Raw genomic sequence first — 24,676 nt, 5'->3', positions numbered from 1 at the left:
TGCCGGTCCCTCCCCTCTGGCCTTTGGGACTAGTTATTGGGGTAAAACAGGGGATGCTGGAACTCTAGCACCGAGACACTGTGACAGTCGACCCGGTCGCCGTGTGTGCGTGCAGGGAGTGTACACGGCCTGGTCACGCTGGACAAACGGCCGGTTCACGTCCCGGGCGGGATGGAGTGCCATCGTGTGAGATCTCATGCTACTCAGAACGGCGTGTAATTTAAAACTAAGAATTATTTATTTCTGGAATTTTCCACTTGATCTTTTCAGACCAAGGCTGACTACTGGTAACTAAAACCATGGGACGTTGCCCTAGCTGGTGTGGCTCAGTGGACTGAGGGGCGGCCTGTGAACCAAAAGGTCACCAGTTCGATTCCCAGTCAGGGCATATGCCTCAGTTGCAGACTGGGTCCCCAGTAGGGGGCATGAGAAACGCAACCACACAGTGATGTTTCTCTCTTTTTCTTTCTCCTTCCCTTCCCCTTTCTCTAAAAATAAGTAAATAAAATCTTAAAAAAAATAAAGCCATGGAAAGTGAAACTGTGGATAAGGGGGGGCCGCTGTACATTCATTCTGAGCCCAGGTACTTTCTCAACGGTCGGAGTGCGGGTCGTACTCGACTCCTCCATCGGTTTCCTTGTAAGTTATGCCACAGAAAAAGCCTGAACCCCTGCTGAGAAAGACAGCGTTTAGGCAGACCCAAGAAGTTACATTCCCACGCTCACTGTTAATTTTCCTCGGAAGTGGTAAATGCGTTGCCTATAATACATGGCATTTACATTTCCAAAGAATTCATATATTGGATAATCAAATAGAGAAAATAAACTAGGTTTCGCTTTTAAAAATAAGGTTTATTTGTAATAACCATGGTTCATAGCACTATGCCTGTATTTACCCTGGGGGATGCACGCGTGCAGACACCGCTGGCTTTAACTTTCCCGAAGAGGCACGCTCCTCACACGAGTGCAAAAGGACGGCACTCCCCTCCCGCGCTGGAAACCTCTCCTCCACTGTGAAGAACCCCCAGTGCGTCTGAACTAAGACTCCGCGGCACGCGGCAGAGGGGAGTTGGGGACGGCCTGCCAGAACCAGGCTCGCTCCCCTCGGGTAGACACCTGAAGACAGGCACGCTAGTTTTAAGTGGTAGGAGCCAAGTCTGAACATGGGAAAAACAGAGAGGGGGGATGTAACCAACCGCTTCAGAATGCACGCCCGAGGTGCGGAACAGCAGGTACGCTCATGGTTTGTGTGGCAGCTTCCGAGGCAACGTTCTTCTGTTTTTAGTCTTCGGGTTCATATCTGGAAAGATATAAATTAAATTAAGAGCGTAATATCATAATACCTTTGTTGTCATTGTTACTGAGTGCGTTTACTGAAAACATCTCCCAGTGCCCATTCCAGGAACGCTGCATTTCCCCTTGAAATCACGGCTACGGTCCTGCTACGGTCGGCGTCAGATGTGCACGGAGCGTCGCGAAGGTGACCCGGGGCATTGCCCGGAGCGGGGAGAACAGACCAGCTAACTGCCGAGATCCCCTCACACTCGAGTCTCTGTGTCCGGCAGTCAGACCCACGACAGCATCGTAGACATTCCACAACCATCCAGGTGATCAGACCACCACCACTAGCGGCACTGCTGTGCGAGTGAGGGGGGACCAGCCCCCTTCTCACAGGACAGACCTGACCTTGGGCCCACCTCCCAGCTGTTCCCCTGAAACCCTAACAAAGGCAGAACATCAGCTGAGTTTCCAGACGAAGCCACTGATGGCAGAACCGCCCCTGATGACGGGACGACCTCCCCTGGACCGGGGCCGCCAAAGAGCCCGTTTCGTTTTCCCCGTACGGTGGCTCCGGCAGCGCCCCGCTGTCTTTCACTTCACTCAGAACAATTCCGTTCGGTTCTATCGTGACAGCTGTCGTGTCAGCGTGCATTAAAAAAATGGGTGAATTTTTGTGTGGCCATTTTAATATTGAAGATGGAAGAAAAATATTCAACATTTTTGGCATATTATGCTTTATTATTCTAAGGTAAAAATGCAACTGAAATGAAAAAAAAAAAACCCCACAAGATTTGTGCAGTGTGTGGAGAAGGTGCTATGAATGAACGTGTAAAAAGTGGTTTGCAGCAGGTGGGGTCTGTCGGCTGGCTGGTGGGATGGCGGATGCTGGAGGAGGCACAGAAGGCAGACCGGGTGAGAGAGAGACTTGTTTTCTAAACAGTTACGATGTAGGGTGCATGGGTTTGGGGGTGACCAGAAGCCTTGTGCTGGGCCGGTGGACAAGGCCTTGTTACAGAGGTCATCACTGACATCACTCAGACAGGCAGCGTCAGCTGGGAGGCAAGGGTGGGTACAGGTTGAAGGTACCTCCTTCTGGATTTGAAAAGATCCAAGGAAGTTTGCGAGAGGCGAAGACTTGCTTACTATACATGAAGAATCGAAATGAGCTAGAAAAGCATTTGATGAAGCAAACTGGATCTTGACAACTTCTGTACTTTCTGAAGCGTCATTATCTTCTGCGGAGACCATACATAAAAATACCCTGTATGGTTCTGGCTGGTGTGGCTCAGTGGGTTGAGTGCCGGCTTTCGAACCAGACTCACCAGTTTGGTTTCCAGTCAGGGCACATGCCTGGGCTGCAAGCCAGGTCCCCAGTAGGGGGCGCATGGAGGCAACCACACATTGATGTTTCTCTTTCTCCCTCCCTTCCCCTCTCTCTAAAAAAATAATCTTAAAAAACAAAACCCGTACGTTTTACATAGTAAAGCTGACAACTAGCCACGTGAGTGACAGATGGGGAAGACCAAGTTTCCCACCTTTACTGTCGTGTCTTTGGTTCTGCAGCGGCAGCTGAGCCGCTGCCCGCCTGCCTCGGTGCTGCTGCTGCACCCGAATCACGTGCCGGGTTTTCGTGACCAGGTGTGAGCCGAAGGCCCCGGCAGGCCGTGCAGAGCTGCCGGACTTCTGGCGGTCTGAACGGTGAAGCGGTGTTTGTGTGGTAGGTGTGTCTGAGCCATCGCAGGCCACGCCGTTGAATGTGCGGTCTGGACGGCGCCTTTGGGTTTCTGGGGGCTGAGACACGCTGGCTAACACTCTTAAGGGTTTAGACCACAACAGTCTGGGGGATTATTAAAGGACAATGAAATGGTTTGTGTTTCTTTTAAGGAGAAAATGATAGAAGAAAATACCCTTTATGAGTGTTTATCTGTCTTAAGGTAATAGTTTGTTTTAATAGTCTTTCCTTCCGGTGAAGAGAGGGATTTAGGGGAGGGAGAAACTGAAAAGTTTCACGAATGCTTCTGTGTTGAAGCCTTTTTGATTTAAAACCTTTGGGGCTTACAATATACTATTTGTCAAGTTTTAAGGGAACTCATTTCCCCAGGTCAGATTTCCCTTCTAAATAAAAATAAAATGTTTCAGTGACAGAAATGGCACTGCTGTAAAAGCTGACGGCGGCTAACTGGGCAGCGCTCTATGCACACCTGTTAGTACTTGCTCTTCGTGGGAAGGTGCGCTTGACTAAAACCCTACGTGGCTATGGAAACCACTTTTGCAGAGCAGGATACACAGGTTTTGTGTGTGTTAGCTTACTGTATTAACTTATTATCGTACTTAACTTAAATTAAAATAAGGATTAAAATTGCGCTTAGAGAGGAAAAAAGTGGTTCGCCAAGTTCCCTGGAACCACTGCCATTTTGGCCAAATAATCCTTGGCTGTGGGGCTGTCTCCTGCACTGGAAGATGTTGAGCAGCACCCTGGCCTCTGCTCCCTAGAAGCCAATAGCAGGAGAGAGCCGACATACTCCGAGTATCCAAATCAATAAAGTTACTGGTGAAAATGAAAAAAGCAACGCACTTTTGGCCAACCTAATGAGTGGTGGTGGCCACGACGAGGGCTTTGCTCAGTGTGGCAAGTTGTTGTAACCGCACTCGTCCCTGCCTGGGGGCCACACGGCCAGACAGGGATCCTGGTTCTGTGTGAGCGAGCGTGGACCTCTCGGCATGCCGCCCACGGCACCCACTACGTGGGTCTCTCTCTCTCGCACCTACACTCTCTCCTGAGGGCTCGGCCCGACCAGGCCCTGGGTGCCGCCAGGACGCCGTGCAGGAGAAACACCCAGTGCTGCCCTGCGGGCTGGCTGTGTTCCTGCACGGCACCCCCGCTGCCAGGAGCGGACCGCAGAGGTCCACTGCCACCGCAGACAGGTCTAGCAGAGCCTAGAACACTGCGCTGCCCTCGAATGCGGGCCTGTGGGTCAAGGAGAGGGCAGCTGGCCGGCCCTCTCCGGACACAAGCTCCGGTTCCGGGAAGAACAGACCCCACCCGGCGGGGAGGCAGGGCGGGGAGGCCAGTTGGCATGGCCCGCTGGCATAGCTTACTTGGCCAGTCTTTTCCGCAGCTCTTTGATCTGGTCGTTCTTCTTGGTCAGGATGTCCTTCATGTTTCGGTAAGCTGCCGTTTGTTGGAATTTCTTCTCTAATTCCTGCAGTGAAAAGTGTAAGCCCAATGCTAAGAAATAGGTAAGGAAAGAACAAATCTGATGAAAAAGTACATTTTTTGGCTCTAATTTTATTGACAGTCTGCCTGTATCATTTTGTGATTTCTTTAAAAAGCATACTCATATACGATGAAGAGTATGCAAACTTTAAAAATACATTCTTTCAAGTGGGAAGTCAGTAAAATAGCAATATTTCTCCAAAAACGATGTCAGCAAGGAACTCAAACACACTACGCCCCAGACACGGGAAATCTACTTGACACAGGAAATAATTTTCAGGTATAATAAGCATTGATCTTTTTCCAAACCCCAAAGCAGTGTCAATATTTTAGGGGGGTTTTTACATTAGTTACATTTTTGCTCCCAGATTCTTTAGCGTCTAACCCCTGAAGTGAGAACCGAGGCCGCTCTACAGAACCCTTTGAAAACGAAAGCCGCTCCCCCACCGCCAGGCTGGAGGCGGGGCAGGCGGGGGCCAGCCGCCGTGGGAGCACCTGCTGCTGCACCACGGACAGGAGTGCAGACCATCACCGTCGCAGGTGTCGGTGCCAAGGACGGAAGCATCTTAGTGCCCGGAGAGGACAAATCCTGAGGACACACGCTGGCTAACACCTTGAGAAAAACCGTGACTCTGAAGAGCTGTCCCGCCTGCCCTTGGCCACACCTGTCCCCTCTACTGCGTCCACAGCTAACTGGACATGCACAGACCCCGCTGACCTTCTCGGCCATGCTCAGCTGCTCCTGAACTCTGAGCAGGTCGTGCTTGGCTGTCGCCAGGCTCTCCTCCAGGGACTTCTGGTTTTCCGTCTTGTCACTCAGTGTCTTCTGAAACTCAGTCTTCAAAGCGGCAACCGTGCTTTCCAAGTCACTCAAGTCTTGGGCCTTTATAAAATCCTATGAGAAACCACACATGAGTGTAAGTTCGTGCTGACATCCTAAGTAGTGGCTGTTTTAGACGGTGATTCACCGTCACCGGAGATGAAGGCAAGTGACGCCGTGTTGAGGGTGTGCCCCGGCTCTGGGGGCTGCCAGCACGCCCAGCTCGCCTTCGGCCCCCGTGCACAGTGACCTGCGTGGGGCCGAGCACAGGTCACTGACTCCCAAACACGTGCGGCACGATCTAGGACCCGCCGGGACTCCGAAGGGAAAAGAAGAGCGGAGACCCCAGTTCTGACGTGGCCGTGCGTCTCAGAGCTGGGGCGGCAAACGGGCTTTACTCGGGAAAGTCAGGTTTACAGAAATCCCAGTGGAGAAGTTTGAATGCCACCCACGAAGAATAAAGTCAGTACACTCACATCTTAAATCTATCTTTGTCACTGCTTACAATAGAGAGTTATGAGAGCCTGATTCATGCTTGCTGGGTTTCAGCTTTGCAAGTTTACCAGGTTTGAGTTTTTCACACTAGTGCACATGCACGTTTGCAGTGTGTCGGCGTGATACAGCGGCTGGGTGCTCTCCCTGGGCCTGGTTCCGACGAAGTGCAATCCGTGGCGGGAAGCAGCAGTTGCATCAACACAACACAGGGGACGGGGCTGCGGCTGCTCAGTGTGAAGCGGCAGCAGTCGGATCAACGAAAGGAAAACCCCGACTCATTCTGATCAGGCCTTTACGAAGATTTGATTTCACTGCAGCTAGGAAGGCGTGTATGGACTTTGCTTTTGCCAAAATCTTAGAAGTAAAACTGGAGTGAAGTACAAAAGGCTTTTTAAAACAAATCCAGCATCTAAAAATGTTTGTAACTGTTTTACTTTTGGGCAATTATAAAGCTGTTCTGGAGGATTTAGCTCTGTGTTATAAGTCTGTGGTCCTTGGTATATAATGATCAAAACTCATGTTATTTTCCTTTCTGTTTTATCCATAAAAGAAGTTCCTCCTAGTTAAAAGGTATCTACGGCAACGTCTGGGGTCTGCTTCAAGCACACCAGGGGCGGGGGGGGGGGCAGCAGAGGTAAACACAGAGGTAAACACGACGTCCGACAGGCCACCCCGATGACCGGTAACGCTGAGCGGCCCGCACCCGGGGGTGCATGCTAGCCTCTCTGCTTCTGTGCGCACTTGACACGGCCCATGGAGAAAGGGTGACGCAGCCCAAGGAGAAAGGGTGACGCAGCCCATGGAGAAAGGGTGACACGGCCCAAGGAGAAAGGGTGACGCGGCCCATGGAGAAAGGGTGACGCAGCCCATGGAGAAAGGGTGACGCAGCCCGAGGAGAAAGGGTGACGCAGCCCGAGGAGAAAGGGTGACGCAGCCCATGGAGAAAGGGTGACGCAGCCCGAGGAGAAAGGGTGACGCAGCCCATGGAGAAAGGGTGACGCAGCCCATGGAGAAAGGGTGACACAGCCCGAGGGAGTCGGTTTCGGGACTGTTCAGGAGGCATTTACAGCGACACCACCACCACCACCACCACAAGAGCCGGTGCTGCCCGGAAAACTCGCTTGGATGGGCCCACGGCCCCGGCCTGAGGCAGCACCCGGCCTTGGCCGCGGAAGGGCCGCAGGAGCAGGGCTGCGGGCACAGTGACTTCCGGCGGCCGAGCGGCCGGCGCTCGGAGTCACACGCAGACGGGCCCGGACGTCGCCGCTGCGCTGCACAAGTACCACTACACAGGGGTGGGGGTGAAGCTTCGTGACAGGTGAACCGCTTCTATTTTATCATTCACACCGAAAGCAAACCAGTAAGTTTTATATGGTAAAACCCACATACAAATACAATGAACTAAAAACTCTTCCTTTCTTCATTTCCTTTTTCCCCACTGTAATTGGAATGTCAAAGTGAAAGGTCCAAAACTTTTAAAAAGTACATTTAAGACTCTCTTGCGTGCCAATGAGCTCCCAGGACAGGAGAGATGTGATCCGTCGCCGGCCCTGGAGGACGGACAGGGGACGGGCGCTGCGTCTTCCCGGGCCCCTCCTGGACAAGGAGGTCCCGGTGCGCCACACAGCAGCGACAGGGGAGTGGTGGGGTGGGTGGGTGGGGCATGAGGGGCAGTGACTGGGGCGTGACTTTGAACTGGGAACTCTAGCTAGTGGACGTGAGAGAGAGGGCCAACCCTGTCTCACCTGCTGGTTTCCCTGCTCGAGCTGCAAGCCGTGCAGCGTGCTCTCCAGCTTCGCCTTCTCCTCCAGCGCAGCCGTGGCCTGGAACCGGGTGCAAAGAGAACGCGCTCAGGACTCGGTCTGTGAGCAACTCTCCCCAGGAGTCCGTGGGGTATCTCTCAGTTACCTGTATCTCAAGGGTCTTCAGCCTTGACTTCAGTTTCTCATTTTCTTCTTGAAGTCTTAGAATTTCCTTTGTGAGAAAATTTAAGTTTTATTATTTTAGCCGAAGTATTTGAAATGACTTGTTTCATGTAAAAATTTAAATTGGCCCTGGCTGGTGTGGCTCAGTGGATTGAGTGGCAGCCTGCACACGGAAGGGTTGATGGCTGGATTCCCAGTCAGGGCACATGCCTGGGCTGTGGGCCAGGTCCCCAGTAGGGGGCGCATGAGAGGCAAGCACCCATTGATGTCTCTCTCCCTCTCTTTCTCCCTCCCTCCCCTCTCTCTAAAAACAAATAAATAAAATCTTAAAACTAAATACAAATTTAAGTTAAATTTAAATTACCCAATAGATCAGAAACCTGCACGTCCTGGTGACCGGTAACAGCCCGGTTTTGCCCAGCCACCAGCTTGGCACCTGCGAGCCTCCCTCGGCCCTGAGACCCCTGGTTCCCCAGCCCCCTCCGCCCCCGGGTCTCCGACTGTCTCCGCCCTCTGCTCTCAGCATTTGCCAAAGCCCCCCTCCCCCGTCCTGTCTGCCCTAGCTGATGCTGCAACTCTTGGCTCTCCTCTCAGCCTGCAGGCACACCGCTGCCACTGTCCTCAAACACAATCGTCACTACCCTGGCGCGCTGCCCCTGAGCCCCTGACGGCTCCGACGCAGCTGAAGCCGCACGCCTTCACCTGTAAGCAGCTGCTGCCCTGGACTCACCTATCGGTCCACCTCATTCCTACTACGATCTGGCACACACACACAGCGGCCCGGTCCTGACCACGCTGGCCTCCCCCCGCCTCTGACTGTGGCCTGTTCTGTCCCCTGCTGCCTGTGCCCCTTCTCTTCCCTCTGACCACTTAGCCTGTTTTCACCCTCAGCCCGGCCCGGGCACGGCCGTACCCAAAGCCTGTCCTCGCCCGCCCTCACACCCAGAACTGTGTCCCTGCCGGCCGTGGCGCCCGAGGCAGCACGTGAGCGTTGTCCGAGCTCCGTTTCCAGGGTGTGAGTTCTCCCTTCTCAGCCGGACTGCCAGGTTTTTGAGGGCGAAAGGCCAGGCGGTATAGCGCTTTTTATCTAACAAGACCTAGTGTACTGCTGACAATATAGATCACGGAAAATATTTATTTGTATATTGGTAATTCACTGTTATAAACCTCTTAATGAAAATCCCTTCATTGCTACGACAGGTTATAAACTGCAAATGCCCATCGATGAGCGATGCCCGAACTCCCCCGCACTTAATGTTGCCAGAGATGCGACCAGGAGCTGCCGCCTCGGGGACGTGAGGCGCGGCACGGGGAGCGTGCTCAGGGACAGGGGAGTGACTGTGTAACGCCGGGGTGTCAGAATCATCGGGGGTCCATCGGGGGGACCATCTGTAACCGACACAGATGTCTAACCCCTACGCTGTTCACCTGAAACGAATATAAATTAATACTGAACGTCAACTGTGATCAAGAACAATTGTTTTAAGAAAGAGCTGCTTCAGACTTCCTGACAGGTAAGTCCACGCTCTCCCGGCCCGCCGGCTGCCGTCAAGTGAAACAGTCACAGGGGACGAGCCACCCTCGGTGGTCCAGAGCCGGAGCCAACCTCCTCCTCCTGCATTTCTCCACTCCAGAGTCGGGCAGGGGGCAAGGGGACGGAAGAGGGGGTGTGCGTTTCTCAAAGGATGGCCACGTCACCTTGTTCAGGAGCTCCGTCGTTCCACCCTCGTTCAGCGGGGCGAGTTTTGGCTTTACGACGTCCATGACGGGCTGAAAGGAAACACGGACACCGCGCTGAAAGCGCCACGCTGACGAGATAAGTCCGCACAGTCTTTGAGCGCTCACGCTTTCTGAGTGGGGGGGGCTGTGCAGACAGGCCCCCGGAGAGTCAGCTCCCCGGGGCGGGGGGTGTTCTCGCAGCGTGGGTCTCTGCGGCGCCCCAGGGCCCAATACAAATTAGACACACAGATGGGACCCATCCTTCCTGTACTTTCTTCAGGAAAACACAGATGGAGGGAAAGAAGGGGAGATGAGGAGGGGTGGTGCTCAAACCCAGAGCAGGTACACACCCTGACATCTCGGGACTGGGTTCTAAACTGTGGGGGCAGGGACGTCTTTCTGCACGAACCCAGACTCTGGACAAAAGTGATATTGATGAGGATCTCGGCAACTACACTACAGAGGAAGAGCAACCTGGCACGAGTATTCTGGCAGCTTAACAGCATGTACAAAAACCAGAAGCATCCATTCCCTCGGACCAGAAACGTCTTAGCCACAAACACGATCCGAAGGAATAACTGGAAAATCGCTTTGGTCGTGTGTGTTCACGGGTTCTCTCCGGCAGCCCCTGACCGCCTGACACGGGGGGTGTTGACGGGGCAATGTTACGTGGTCACCGCAAGTGACGGGAATGGTGAAAAAGAGAAGTAGCTAACTATCAGTACAGTCTCCACACGACAGGTGAGGAAAGCAAGGCTCAGCCATCCCGGGGAAACTGCTCAAGGTCACGTAGCTCAGGATGCACACCCAGGTGTGGCTAACCCCAAACCCACACTCTGCATCATTGGGGGGGGGCTGACAGGGCTGGGAGCCAGGTGGACGGCAGGGGGGAGGGAGGGAGAGAGTGTGTGTATGTGTATGAGAGAGAGAGAGAGGTGTCAAAAACAGTTTTTCACAGTTATTTACAAAGCTTTTCTTCTTCTGCCTGAAAATCTGGGAGACAGTTTTTTAGTTCTGCTCTGAAATGGAACGCTTTTTCCTTGAGCCCTCTCACTTCAGCCTTGGAGTGCTCCGTGTAACTGCGGGATTTTAAAGACTGGCTGTTAAGATACGGACTTAAAATGACCACAAATTACCTTTTTGTTGGAAGATGTAAATTCTGCCTTTTCAAATTCTGCAACTTGTTCTAATAATTCTCTTGAAGATAAAAGCAAATACAAAAAAATATTTGAAATACATTTTAAATAAAGCCACACACACAAGAATAAAATCACTTGTACCAATCTACCCCATGCCAGAGAGAACAGAGCAAGATGAACACCTCACCGGGTCAGAAACGGTATTCGGTTACTAATGGTCGGAGTCTAAACACACGGCCTCCACTTGGAAAGGCCCGCAGCACCTAGAACATTCCACCCCCTCCGTGCACCACGTGATCGCTAGAGCTCCCATGTGAAGACAAGCTCGTGTCTGAAATGGGTGGTCAACTCTGGATGTCTCAGGGGCTGGAGGGCGAGTGCTCCGTCACATAACGCACATCGCCGGCTGCCAGACGTTCAGGAAGGACAGACTGATTTTAACTGAGGAGCCTCGCAAAAATGGAATGACAGCAGTTTGTGACATCTCCTGGAAAAGCACGGTAGAGTCTCTGGAAAGACAGGTGGCTCAGGTGACCGGCCTGATCACCACCACCACCTGGAAAGGGGAGAGGGAGCTGACCCCTCCCTACTTTTCGCCGGGGCCCTCCGCGGAGGTCCGCGGCTGCACTGGCGCTTCGGTAACAGCGCCCCGGGGTCAGAGGTCAGTCGTTCCTGATCTCTGGCAGGACTTTCCTTAGAATGGGTTTCAATTTTGCCGATTTTACCATATTTTTAAAAATTAATGCACTGTTTGATAATGTTTGGAATATGAATGTTTTTCTACATTTCCTATTTTAAAGATAAGTGTATCATTTCCAATGTGATTACTTAGAAGTAAACTTCCAATATTAGTCCAAAGTGATGGTATCTGAATTATTTTGTCAAATGTTCCATAATCTTTATTTCCTAGTCACCCTACCTTGTAAATAAAGTTATAAGTAAATAAAGACTTCTTATCATACCGATCAGGCTAACAAAGACACTGTGAGGAACAGTCAGTAACAGCCCGAAAAGCAGTTCCATAAATCTCACGTGCCCTCCCAGGACCAGATGCGGTAGGAGGGGGCTCTGATGGGCCACGGAGCGGCACCCAAGAGGTCCCCAGACACGGAAGCCTTGCCGCCACCCCGTCCGGGCTCTCCCGTACCAGCCCCGGGGACAGCAGCGGCAAAGACGTCAGGTAACTTTTAAGAACGTGCTTGGGTCGCTGCTGTCACGATCGCAGGTACCGACTTCACTACCTGTTTTCAAGTTCTGAGATGTCTGTCTGCAGCTTGAGGTACCACTTCTCGGCTTGCGCGAAAAGCTGCCGCAGGAGCAGCACGTTGGTGTGCGCCGTGTCGATGAGCTCGGACTCCACCTCACTGTGCACCACGGCCCGCAGCCCGCGCAGCACCTCGGAGACCTCGTCCGCAGTGAAGGTCTCCTCCACCAGCCTGGAACACAGCGCCCAGACTTCCGCATGCACGCACGCATGCACGCACGCACGCACGCACGGCGAAGACCGCTCCTGCTGCACAGCGGAGCCAGCCGCCCCGCGACGCCTCGGGTCTGCTGGGACGGTCGCCTCGGGAGCTATCTTCTTTATTGTTAAAGCAGGTCAAGAATAAGCTGAACTGAATTTTGATGTCTATTTAAACAATTCAATTGTGGCTCATTTTTCAAATGTGGACATCCTTTAATACAAGTATATGCTCAGAGACATTTCCCCCAACGATTTACTTTTTTCTTTAACTTTCCAGTTTTAAAATCTTTTTTATTCTCCTCTAACATTCATCTTATTGCCCTGGCTGGTGTAGCTCAGTGGACTGAGCGATGGCCTGTAAACCACAGGCTTGCAGGTTCGATTCCCAGTCAGAGAATATGCCTGGGTTGCAGGCCAGGTCGCCAGTGCGGGGCGCTTGAGAGGCAACCACACACTGATGTTTCTCTCCCTCCCTATCTCCCCCTCTTCCCCTTGTCTAAAAAGAAATAAAATCTTTTAAAAAATTGTGTTTAAAATCCATCTTACCATGATAATTTCAAAAGTCACCTGGAAGATGTAATTTTGCCTTTATTTCTATCATTTGTCCAGGACTCAAACCGCCCCCCCCCCCCAAAATTATCGACTCTGAAACTAATTCCTCTTAGTTACAGCTCCGAGGACCACCAACCACGCACCCAAGCGACCATCCCCCTCGACTGCCACTCTCCAAATCCACCTCCCACACGGAGCTTAGTGTGGGAGGGAACTCGGGGCCAACTTCTTCAGTGCCCTCACTTCAGAGACAGACCACAGGCTCAGAAGGTGGAGGCGACACGCCCACAGTCCGCGGGGGTGACAACCCCACAGTCCAGTCCTGCTCCCTCAAGGACGTGCCTGACAGCTGAGTCCTGCAGAGAGCTTCCGGGCACGCCCCCTCCTCTCAACCGGCCTCTCCGCTCCGCCTCCACCCCCAGCGTCCGGACCCAGCTCTGCCTTCTTCCTCATGTCCAAAAGGACCTAAGGAAGGGAGCTGCACCGAAGTCCACTCACAATTACCCTCAAGTTCATATGATCTGATCTGCCATTCTTCAGTGTCTCATTTAGCCAGCAGAGTTTACGCGCTGTGAAAAAACCAAAACTTGAACATTTTTGATGGAAGTCTTAACTAAATACATGAACACTCTTTCTATGTTCTTTAACAGAACACACCAAATCTGCTTGAAAACAACCTGCTTTTTTTGGCAACCTGATTTCATTCTTAGAAACAGCGGTTAAGGCACACGAAGTGGGTGATGAAGGGCCTTCGGGGGCTGTCCCGCCGCCTCGCCCACTAAACGGCTGCTCTCCCCTGCTGGGGGCCGGGGCGCCGACGGCCAGACCAGATCAGTGGATGGGACAGTTGGTGGCTGACACCTCAAGGTCTCCGCTGCCCAGGGAAGTTCATGGCTTTATGGCAGGCGCAGCGCGTCTGGAGGACTTTTTCACTCCGGTCTCCCCCTGCCGCCACAGCCTCATTCCAAAGCAATCTGAAGTCTCTCTAGTATTCGGTCCTTTCCTTTGGTTTCCCTAGCATTCTCAAGATCAAACACCAACTGTCTATGGTCTGTTTCCCCTGCTCCTAATTCTGCAATATGAAGTGCACAGGTGTTTTCTTGCAAACTGTCATATCTTACGGCTCTACTCGCTTAACTCGTAACTCAGGTGGTTCAAGTTCTGGTGTCTGTGATACAAGCCCCCCATTAGCCCAAAAGCGCTTCACAACTTCCTGACCGCCCTTTGGAAACGCTGTAGCCCGAGCATGTGTCCTGCTGGATAACAGGCCGCTCCCGCCACAGGTTGAGGGTCATGGGCCCCGAGGCCTCTCGGCCACTGGGGGAACAGCCACCCCCAACCATCTGGTTGCCAACCAGACCTGGCAACGGTCTGGACAGCCTCTGCTGCAGCACCCCGCACTGGCCACCCGCACGCGTCCTGGTTCCCACTGGCTTTCCTTACAGCCTCTGATACCTGCTCTCCTTGAGGTCTTGGAAGCAGGAATCGACGGTTTTGAGTCTCAAGCCTCTTCTTGACCGAGCAAAACGCATGTAATTCACAACTTCATTTTGATGGTGCTCATTTAGGCCCAACTCCGCCTGAAAGAGAGAGAAGTAATTTCCTTGTCAGTCTTGCGACTGTAATAAAGGAACTAACGGTAAAAACACAGGCCGTGCTCTGGCGGAGCCTGCTGGACGTCCCCGCAACCCTGTCCCCCCGTCTTCCCAGGTACACACATGGCTGCCCCACGAGGGGCACTTCCCAGCTCTCCCTGCGGTCAGATGTGGTCACCTGACTACTACTCAGGAATGGCTGTCAGCAAAAGACCTGAGGGCTACTTCCAAGGCCCGGGCCTTAAGACAGGAGGTGGGGCCTTGTCACACCCCATTTCTCTGACCCATGGAGGACATGGTGACTAGGCTGCACCATGCAGACAGCAACCAAGCTCTAGGGGTTAGGGAGCAGCAAGATGAAAGGGGCCCGGATCCCGAAATGACTTCATGGAGGGGCTCTGACTTAAGTGGGAAGGGCAGAGAGACGGCTGTTAACAGAGAAATTAACCTCCATGTTCTTTAAGCCGCTGTTTTCTGGATCTCTTGCAGACACTCAGCCATATACTCTCTAACACAGCTTTAAAAAATACATTTGGTTTTGACAGCCATTAATTGGTCTTGATTTTAAACCATATGACAGCTTGACAACCATGAGCTAGGGATTAATGAAATTCTTTTCATTTCATAGCTACAGTGAACATCAAAGAAGAAAATTATAAAACCAAACATCTTATGTAGGGGACTACATTAGTCAGAATTATTTTTATTTAAAGAATAGCTTGAACTACCACAGCCTTCTTAGGGGAGACCAAGGTCTCACTTCCGAGCCTTTCTTAGGCTTATCCCTCACTCAGCATACGGGGACGGGGCTGCCTCCAACTCTGTAGAGGCCAACACCAAGGTCATTGGGCACGGTCTCCTTCACCACCCTCCCAGTCCCTCGCCAAGGCTTTTCTGCATTCACACCCATCCTCGCCTCTTCCTGGCAGTCTCGGTTTCTGCCTGTCTGATTCTGAGACACACCCAGTACTGTTCAGAGTGCCTGGCACGGAGCAGGCATGTGCCCAACAAATGAACTTGAGTGTTGCTCCTAGCCCTGGCTGGCGTAGCTCAGTGGATTGAGTGTGGGTTCAATTCCCACGCTCAATCACAGGTTGACTGAGCATCACAGGTTCAATTCCCAGTCAAGGCACATGCCTGGGTTGCAGGCCACGGCCCCCAGCAACCGCACATTGATGTTGCTCTCTCTCTCTTTCTCCCTCCTTTCCCTCTCTAAAAATAAAGTAAATAAAATCTTAAAAAAAAAAAAAGAGTGTTGCTCCTTTGCAGGTTGCTCCCTCATCAGGCCTAACTGGTTCTCTTTCAAACTCTTGGGGGACTTTTATTTTAAAGGGAAGACTACGTATATCAACCTCATTCATGCTACAAAACAAAACTTGAGATTCCCTCTAGCTACTGCTGCTTCTCTCTGCTTCCCTTCTACTCCCGCCGTCCCCAGTCTATGACTATCTAGTCCTTAAACGCACATGCCACTCAAACTGCTTCTGTAAAGCTCACCAGCAACCTCTGAACTATGCTACAAATCCAACTCCATGGCTGATGCCTTGTTCTCGGCTGGCCTGCTCCTTTCTGTGGCCGCTAACCCCACCTTTCCTTCTCGATCTCATGTGTAGGCTCATCCTCTCAGGCTCGTCTCTTAAATATCTAGATTTCCCAGGGCTCTGCCCTTGGACCCTTGCTCTTCTCATTCTTTCTGTATGCGTCCCCTCATGACAAATCTATCTCAAGGTTTCAAGGGGGCCTGTATGCCTACGACTCTCAAGTCCAAGATGCTGACCTACAGGGGTGTGTCCCCAACTGTGGATGAACAGCTCCACCGAGTCTTTTTCTTTCCCCCACACCGTTTTCAATGTTTCTGCAACTTGAGATGTGAAGGCTTCCTAATTTAAGAACCACCCAAGAATTCATAATGTGCCTAATACTGTGCCTTGTGCAGGCTAAATGGCCTGTTCCCATCTGGTAACTATGTTCTCTCCTATCCAGAAGAGTTAAGACTGTCCTAACACTAAGAAGAAGAAAATCACTCAAACCGAGAAGGACGCACTTTAGGACAAAAGGCAGAAAAGTTCCTCTCAGGTGGAAGGGCGTGAAGGAAGGGAGCAGAATGAGCAGCGGAGCTCAGTGGGAGGCAGGCGATGGCATCACAAACCTCTGCTTTCCCACACACGTGCATGGGCCACATCATTAGAGAAAAAGGCACAGGCTGCCTGCCGTGTGGCACAAGCAGACAAAGCACTGGGGTAAGGGCCACGTTTAAGTCTAGCTATGCAATTATTTGTGGCCAAGCCACTTAACCTCAGCGACATCAGCGACACCAGTTTTGCCAGCTGTTAAATGAGGGGCAAATATGATGATCCGCTCTAACATGTTTAGAAATAATGGGAAATATCTAAATGAGGAAGTTGGAATGTTTGACTTTTGTTGCACAAATATTTTATTAAAATAATACTCATAAAAAGCTAAGAGCATACAGCAAACATCCTACCCGAGTGTCGCCAAGCTGGTGTCTTCGCACTGTGCCGCCGAGTGAGGGGAGGAGGGGCGACGGCACCGGAAGTGGTTCCCTGTTCGCAGCTAGTCTCAAAAAACCCACGTGCAATTTTGAGGGAATTGTAAAAAATATAATGATAAAAACGAGCATACGCTAAGAAAAGCTAACATATATGGAATGCTTATTATTTTAACAGGCCCTGCACTACTTATATGCATTCGCTCATTTATCACTTTAACAACCCCAGTTTAATTACTACTATATCTTTTATTGAAGAAACGGAGGCTCAGTTGTTAAGCAAATTGACAGAAAGGAATGACGGAGGACAGAATGGAAGTGGATGTCATTTTGGGTGTGTGTGTGTGACATCACCATCAGTTTTTCAACTTGACCTTGATATTTTATTGAAATCAAGCATGAGTGGGACAGGCTGTAAGATCAAGAGGGGTAGGGAGCGGCTCAGGGCTGTACTGTCAGCTGCAAGAGCGTGCTCGGATCAGCGCGTGGGCTCAGTGAGGGATTCTGGTTGCTGACGTATTTCAGTATCCCATTTCAGCGGGGCCCCCAACGCCGGTGTCATCCCTTTTCTGAACACCCCAGTACTGTGCAATGTTCTAAGTACTGTTTCAGCATACAAGAAAACGGGCCTCTTTTCAACAGATCAAAACAAATGTTACCCAAGTTCCCTCAGCTGCAAAATGGGGGGGGGGGGGGGGGCTTGGCCTCTGACATCAGAAAGCTGGATTCAGTCACGTTCTCCCTTCTTGGCTCGTTAACACAATTGCTTATGCTGCCGAGGCGTGGGTGTGTATAAAAACTTGGTGTTTTTGGAAGCTAATGAGAATCCTGCCCTTCGCCTTCTGCTCGCAGCCGCGTCACCCAGCTCGCTCCATTATTGCCCCACGAGGTGTGACCCGGCCCTGGCATCTCAGCCAGGAGCGAGGACTGATGCGACGCGGCGGTGCGAAGCTGCTAGGCAAGGGCTTCGGGCGGGGCTAACTGAACCTCGGCACCCGGTGCGGCCCCCACTCCTCAGCGGGCGCAAACCCGCTGCAGCTCAGGCCGTCACTCCGCGGCCCCGCTCTGCGTCTCCAGCCCCGGCCAGCGCCCACTGCCTGGCGCGGTGCGGCGCCAGCGGGCCGGCTACTCACCATGACGGCCGGCGGGAGTCGGCAGCCTCCGGGAGAGGTAGAGGCCAGGCGGAGCCCCGCTCAACCCCCGGCTGCAGAGGGAGACAGGACCGCAGCGGACAGGGAGAGTGGGCGGGTTGTTTAGAAGCCTCCGGTTGCTAATGGGAACAGAGGCACGTGACTCTGAAATCGCGCGATTTTATTGGTCCTCAACATCACGTGACCGGAAGTGCCCCGTGACCAGCTGGCCTCCGCATGCGCATTGACTTCCAGAGCCGGGAAGTCCCACCTTTTCGCGCCACGCTGTCTTTGGGGGCTCGCCGGCGTTGCCAAGGGTGACGGGAGGTGAGGTTTTTGCCTCGGGGCTCTGCGCTGTAACGTGCGGTGGAGCCCGGAGTCGGACGGCTGCTGAGAGCTTATCCCTCGCTTTTCGCAGCGTGGCGCCATCGAGTGCCAGGGACAGGGTTCCACGGCTGACCGACGTTTTGACGGTCTCTTGGGACGTCGGACGCCTCCCCTCCCAGACTCTTTACGGTCCAGGAGTTCTTACTTGGCGGAGATAGGCCGACCCACTAGTGATGCCAGGTTCCTCGGCAGACCTTTGAACGACCCTCCCGCCCCATCCCGCCCTTTTTTTAAATTTTTATATTCCTGGTTAAAAAAAACAACTAATATAAAACATCCTTTGTTTCTAAAAAAAAAAAATACTCTCTAACGAAGTCGATGAAAGACCAATGAATTTCGAGCTAATTGTGCTTAAAGTCACCAGGGAGGCATGCTGAAAGAACACTTCGGGCCTCACCCCCAGAAATCCAAGTCTAGTTTGAGTCTTTGGAGTCTGCCGTCTTTACCAGCATTCCGGGGGTGATCACGGGCCACTCTTCAAGAAACACTGTCCCGGAAGAGCAAGGGTGTAGGATGACATAGACTATTGCATGCACTGGGCTCTTGGGGCTGGGCGGGGGAAAGCCATTACGTGGCCATAGGCCATTGAGTAGGTATGTCTGCAGCCTCTGAAGACAGAAACATGAGCAAGATGCGCTCTCTGGGGAGGCAGTGAATCAGCTAAGGAGCGCGCTCAGCACATGGAAATAAGGAGCATAGACAGGGGAGCTTTCTGAGAATCTGGGGGACTTCACATTGAGGAGAGGTATTAGGCATTAGCCCTGACTCATGAACAGATACAGTCACTTAGATAATGCTTTTCGGTTTGGTGTTGATTTTAGCCACTACATAGTGCAACATAAAATGGATCACAATTGGGACCTGAAAGTCTAGAAAGGATTTTAAAGATCGTGTTCCATCATCTGCTTACCTTCCGGCTGAAGAGACCGAGAGCCCCAGGACCTCCGGGGGCTGGGTGGGGACATCTGAGGCCTGTGTGTGGGGTGGAACTAATACAAATAGGTTTTCAAGAGCAGAACCAGAAAGCAGATGTGGACTATTCTGGGACAGTGGGTGTAAATCGTATTCTGGTTTCAAGAATTTCATTTTTCTTTTCATTTCTTGCCACATTCATCTTACACAATGTAAATGATAGTCCAAGTTATGTACAAAGCTTAGTTTCTCAAGAACTGAGCTCGCTACTTTTTAAACTTGAAACTTTCATTGTTAGAACAAAATGGCTGCAGTTAAATTCTGTAGAATGAAGCTAAACTTACAAAGGGGTGTGGCTTTCAAAGAGGTGCGGCTATGAAAGCATGTTTATTAATTACGTGGTCAATGTGCTAAATTGGAAGTAATTAACCTAGATCATTTTCAATGTGGACAAAGGAAGAACTAGGAGGGAATAGTACTTTCAGATGAGGAAGGGCAGCTCAGGAGAGTCAAGGTCTTGTCCAGCAACAGAGGCTGGCAGGGGCAGGTCTGGGATCCAAATCTGATTACTGGCAAGAGTTTCTTGACCATTTAGGCCCATCCAAATATAGGTGACAGGGCTTATCTTCCAAATTTACTCCCACCCCTCTGGGTGTGAGGCCCCTGACCCTGTGTGTAGGGGAGGTTATGAATGTCCCATGATTTTTGAAAAGTGGGGAGAAGGGGCAGTTGGCCAGTTTGAATGGGGCTTCAGAAGTCTGCTCAGGTGATCCCAGGATGACATGCAGGCAGTTGCCCATGGCTGGAGCACTCTCAGGCACGAAGGGTGGTCCAGGGGCCATTGGCCTGGCTGTGCCCAGCTTCACCTTGGCCTCTAAGGGGTGTTGGGGCAGAGTCTCGGTCTCCCTGCAAGTGCAGGAAGGGCAGGCTCTCAGCGGCTGCACTCACTCCGTCACGGCCTCCTCCACGCTCAGTTAAATCTCTGCTCTGCCCTGCCGTCTCTCATGTTTCTGTTCAGTGAGTGTTGGTTGAACTTGATAATAAGAGTTGCCATCATTTAGTGCCTACTGTGGGTGAGACATACTCCATTCCAATAGCTGATCCTCACCATCTTCTTTCTCACTGCAATGGACATTCATGGGACTCACATAAAGATAAAGTGACTTTACTAGGTGTTATGGCTCCAAGGTAAAGAAAGAATTTTATAAACACTTTTATGACCTTTGAGAAAACAAAGTTGTCTACCAGTTTGCCTTGGTCAGGAAACCGAAGTGTGCTTTCTCAAAGGCCAACTCCTGTGTTTGTCACAGGAGTGTTTTTGACACAGGTGACCAAAGCAGAGAGGGGGGAATGCAAATGTTTTATCTGTGAGTATGTTTGCGGCTTGGGGATTTTTTTTTTAAAGTTGTTCTACAAAGCTGCATCAGCTAGTTTTAATTTAAAATCCTATTTTCATCTAAAATCTTCTGCACCAAGGATGCTGTATCACTTCCAGCCGATCTACCCAGCTGAGCTGAATGTTGTTGCACAAGCTGTCTAAACAGTGTCGGTTTAAAACGAGCACGTATTCTGGTCTTACACTGATGACCTTGGCTCATGAAAAGCCTGAACTTGTGCTTTGGGTTGTTTACTGCCTTGAGCTGACCACCAAAACAAACAATTCGAGCTGTGAGTGAGAACATTTCCACCCTATTTGAAGGGCGAGCTTCTTCATCTCACTCTTTTTTTTTTAAGTTGGGGTGTCAATGTTTAAAATGTGCTTGCGTGTGCATGTATGCATGCACGTGTCAGTTTGAAGGGTTTGGATGGTAGGCGTCCAAACAAGACCATTGAATACCTCTTGGTAGAATTCAACATAAATAAAAGGAAGCTCAACTGTGTCTTTTTGGATTATTACAAAATGAGGCTCTTGAGGTTTGTAAGTTACCAGTCACAACAGCAGGATCATCCAATTCAAAACGTTTACTGGCTAGCCTCGGCTCAGGAGGAATCGCAAAGTGGTCGTGGTCTTCTTAGCAGTGTCGACAGAGTGACTCATTCTGCCACTGCTTTCAGAGTCCCCTTTGTGTTACAAGTGTCTTCGGGCGCAGCGAGACTCTAAGGCGGGGCAGCGGAGGGACTGGGATGGCCTAGGTCCCTCCACTCTGTACATCTCTGTGTGAGACGGGGGGAGGGTGGCTAAGGTGAGGCTTTCCTTAGGTGAAAAGAGAAAAGACTTTTTAAAAGCAATTAAGAAGAAAGGACTACAGGAGGTACACAGAGAAGGCAGAAATCTTGAAGGCCTGTGGGAAAGAGGGCAGTTTGAGCAAGACCGAACTGGGAGTAGGTGAAAATGGTGAGAGGAAAATCATTTGGGGGGGGGGGTTGCCTGGGAGGAGGCAAAGCCTTCGGAGTACGGCGCCTTGCGGGTGCTGGGGTCCACCCCACCTTCTCCAACCCTGCCCAGCTGCAGCTGAGGAAGCAGCCAAGACCTTAAAGAAGGGAAAACCCACGGCTGAAAGAGCTGTTACGGGGGCGACGGCATTTCGGTGGCTCTCCAGTAGCAGGAGGCTATTTTCAGTTCTTTGCTGTTCGCTCCCTCAGTTGGTTGGTTTCAAAACGCTCCAGTGACCTGCAGAGTGTTGGGGGCTGCTGACAAACTAGACGAGCGAAATCGCCATCCCATGCATTAAAGGAGGCCAGGCAAGGAAGTGGCTCACCATAAAACACTGCAACTCCCTTTGAGATGGTGTGGAAAACGTTAATTCTTCGCCCCAAAGATAGATTAGTTTCACTGATAAATCTCCACACATGAAAAGCCTCCGAAGGAAGAGAACAAATCATCAAAAAGTTGAGCCTACCTAAAAACAAGTCTGGCGTTGGTTGCGAGGAATACTTTGCTGTGGAGTACAAGAAAAATGTGCCATGAATATGGTGACACGTGCCAAGTCCCTGTCTTCACCCTCACATGCACACACACACGTTTGCGTTAGGTCCACAAGCTCTGTCCGTGGAAAGTGGATACATGAAAGGCACTGTAGGGAAGGGGGCGGTGAGCAAGATGGCATTTGTCCCCTTCACCTGTAGCCTTATAATCAAGTCAAGGGGGGAAAAAAGCAAGCTTGCAAAACCTTCTCTAAGCACACAAGAAGTGGCATGGGCCAGGGAAGGATGTGTCACCTTGACCTTTAAGTCAAGAGAAGTTCAGAAGGCAGTGGAATCGGGGCTCGACTTTAAAAGGCGTGTGACAGACCTGGAGGTGGCCGAGATGGTGGTGAGGGAGCGAAGGGGGTCCTGAGCCACGAACCAGAATTTTCATCAGGTGAGGCAGGAGAAGCCCCCAGGGGTGTACATGTAGATTTGTCATTGTTTCAAATTGCAGCAAGGGACAGCCAGCGTTGGACTGCCTGAACCAGTCTGGTGCAGGAAGGCGGGCCCTGCTAGCTCTGTGATCTTCGCTGGGTGTCCGCCGGCCCACTGTCCGTGGACAGGTGCTTGCCCCGTGCACTCCAGCTCACAAAGCAGGAAGCCAACTTAAATTGGCTCAGAAAGCGTTGCCTACAAAGACAGGATGCTTTGGAAGGTCTGAATGGCCCAGGGCAAGCTGTGCTCATGAAGGGAGGTTTTCTCAACAAGACGGGTAAAGAGAATGAAGGAAACATCCTTCTTAGTTTATACATGTTTGCCTTTTCCACTACGACATTTCAAGGTCGTTGATGGAAGGAATCTTTATCTGATGATCAACTTGAGCCCTCCAAGCAGGGGCGGGGCCATAAAAAGCCCCCAAATGGCAGAAACGAGGTCCCTGCTCTCCCGGGCCCTAACTGTGCAGTGGGGGACAGAGACCCCCTGGAAGGTCATCTCCGAGTAATGTGTTTGCCTCTTGGGAAAGCAGGGGAAAGCAGGGAAGGGGCACTTAGCTCAGTCTAAGGCCCCAAGGTAAGCGATGAGGAAGATCCCTGGGTGGACTCTGGAGGGGCTGGTGAGAATGAGCTTGGGGAAGCAAGGGGGAGAGGGCAGAAAGAACAGAAGCCTGACACAGCAGCCTGGCTTGTGAATTGCTAACAAGCCCCAAGAGCGTAAATATTAGGTTAGCATCTAGTTTTAGGAGTCGATGTTGCCAAAACTGTCATTGCTTTGCTAAAAATGCTGGTGAATACATGAGTGGGAAAACTTCTGAATCCTTTGCTTGTTCAAGCACACCTGAGGTTAGTGACGTCTGGCTCCACCCCGTCTTAGCTTCCCTAACGGTGGCCCCTCTGGCACCGCTCCGTCCTGGCTCCGCCTGCTGCTCTTCAGCCACCTTTAGCTTTATTTTATTTTAGCACCGCCTCTCCTCCCCGTACTTCATCATAGCCCGCAGTGCTGAAATCTTTTTTTTAAATGTTCACTTGAGTATATGTTTATTGATTTTAGAGAGAGAAGAAAGAGAAGGAGAGGGAGGGAGGGAGACTGATCAGTTGCCTCCCATATGTGCTCTGACTGGGAATCGAACCCACAACATTTTGGTGTACGGGATGATGCTCCATCCAACTGAGCCGCTGGGCCAGGGTGCAGTGCTGTCATCTTGAACTCAGAAAAGACCCTCTCTGACCATCACCAGCTAGCCACCTGAGCACTGCACCAACTCCTCCCTTAAGCCTCGCCTCCGACCTGATCGTCACCGACCCGTCACCTTGTGAACGTCTTCTGCTCTGTCATCCCTTCTCCTTGACTCACCTCTCTACCTCCCAAGGCCAGACTCCACGCCATCACTCAACCAGGAGAAGTTTCTATTTCTCATCAGGTGACTCTCACCAGCTGCCCATATTTTTTTCTTGCTCCCAAGCTAGAAAAGTCACATAACTAACTGTATTGGCTTTATAGAAATGTCTGGACTTCCCCCCACCACTTGCCCCCCACCACTTCCTCTGGGTTTTCCAGCTGCTCAGACCTCCTGGGTCAGCTGCTGCCCCACCTCGCCCAGGGGCTGTCTTCTAAAGTGTTCCCAGTTCTCATGCATTCACCCCCTTTCTCCTCTTCAAACGCAACAGGACTTGACCCCCTTCTGCTTTTCTGGAAGGGTAAGCCCCCTGATGTTCCTACGTTTCTGCTCCAACTCAGTCACTAACAAGTCAGGAAACACGTCCAGGCCATCACCATGCAGTGTCGCACAGAGCAGGAGGGAGGAGGCACTCCTAAACCTTCGGTAGGAGGGTAAAGTAGTACGGCTTTCTTGTTGGTGAGCGAACTAGAAATTAGTATCAAAACTGAAAATGCACACACCCTTTGCCCTAGTGATTTGCCTTCATGCCTAAGGCTTTATTTAAGAAAAAACAAGAGCTCCAGAATGTGTGCACGGAGAGGTGTTGACTGCGGTTTTGCTGTGGTGAAAATCTTGAGAGCGTTCAAATGTTCTTCTTTGGAGGGGAATGACTAAATAAATGATGCTGCAATAATTCAGGAGTTTCTGCAGCTGTCAGAAAGAACATGGAGGGATCCGTGTGCATTGACATGGAAAGATAGGGAATAAAGTGAAAAAAACAAGTTGGAGAAGGAGTTGTCCTAGTAAG

The 24,676-nt window shown here is 51.3% G+C and overlaps 1 protein-coding gene across 1 annotated transcript; it reads right to left on the bottom strand.

Moving 5' to 3' along the window:
* Positions 1 to 842: 842 nt before the first annotated feature.
* Positions 843 to 18,003, bottom strand: LZTFL1 (leucine zipper transcription factor like 1). Its single transcript, XM_028518639.2, has 10 exons — positions 17,850 to 18,003; positions 14,068 to 14,192; positions 11,837 to 12,031; positions 10,593 to 10,653; positions 9,436 to 9,507; positions 7,721 to 7,786; positions 7,558 to 7,635; positions 5,216 to 5,392; positions 4,380 to 4,483; positions 843 to 1,299 (listed from the first exon to the last, which is right to left on the bottom strand). Exons 1-10 carry the CDS (start codon positions 17,850 to 17,852, stop codon positions 1,281 to 1,283), a joined length of 900 nt encoding a protein of 299 aa, XP_028374440.1. The 5' UTR covers positions 17,853 to 18,003; the 3' UTR covers positions 843 to 1,280.
* Positions 18,004 to 24,676: the final 6,673 nt, after the last annotated feature.

Source organism: Phyllostomus discolor, chromosome 7 (assembly GCF_004126475.2).
Source record: "Phyllostomus discolor isolate MPI-MPIP mPhyDis1 chromosome 7, mPhyDis1.pri.v3, whole genome shotgun sequence".
In the NCBI taxonomy this organism is placed as follows: Eukaryota; Metazoa; Chordata; class Mammalia; order Chiroptera; family Phyllostomidae; genus Phyllostomus; species Phyllostomus discolor.
The sequence above is the reverse complement of the archived record's forward strand: the minus strand, read 5'-3'. Positions and strand labels throughout refer to the sequence as shown.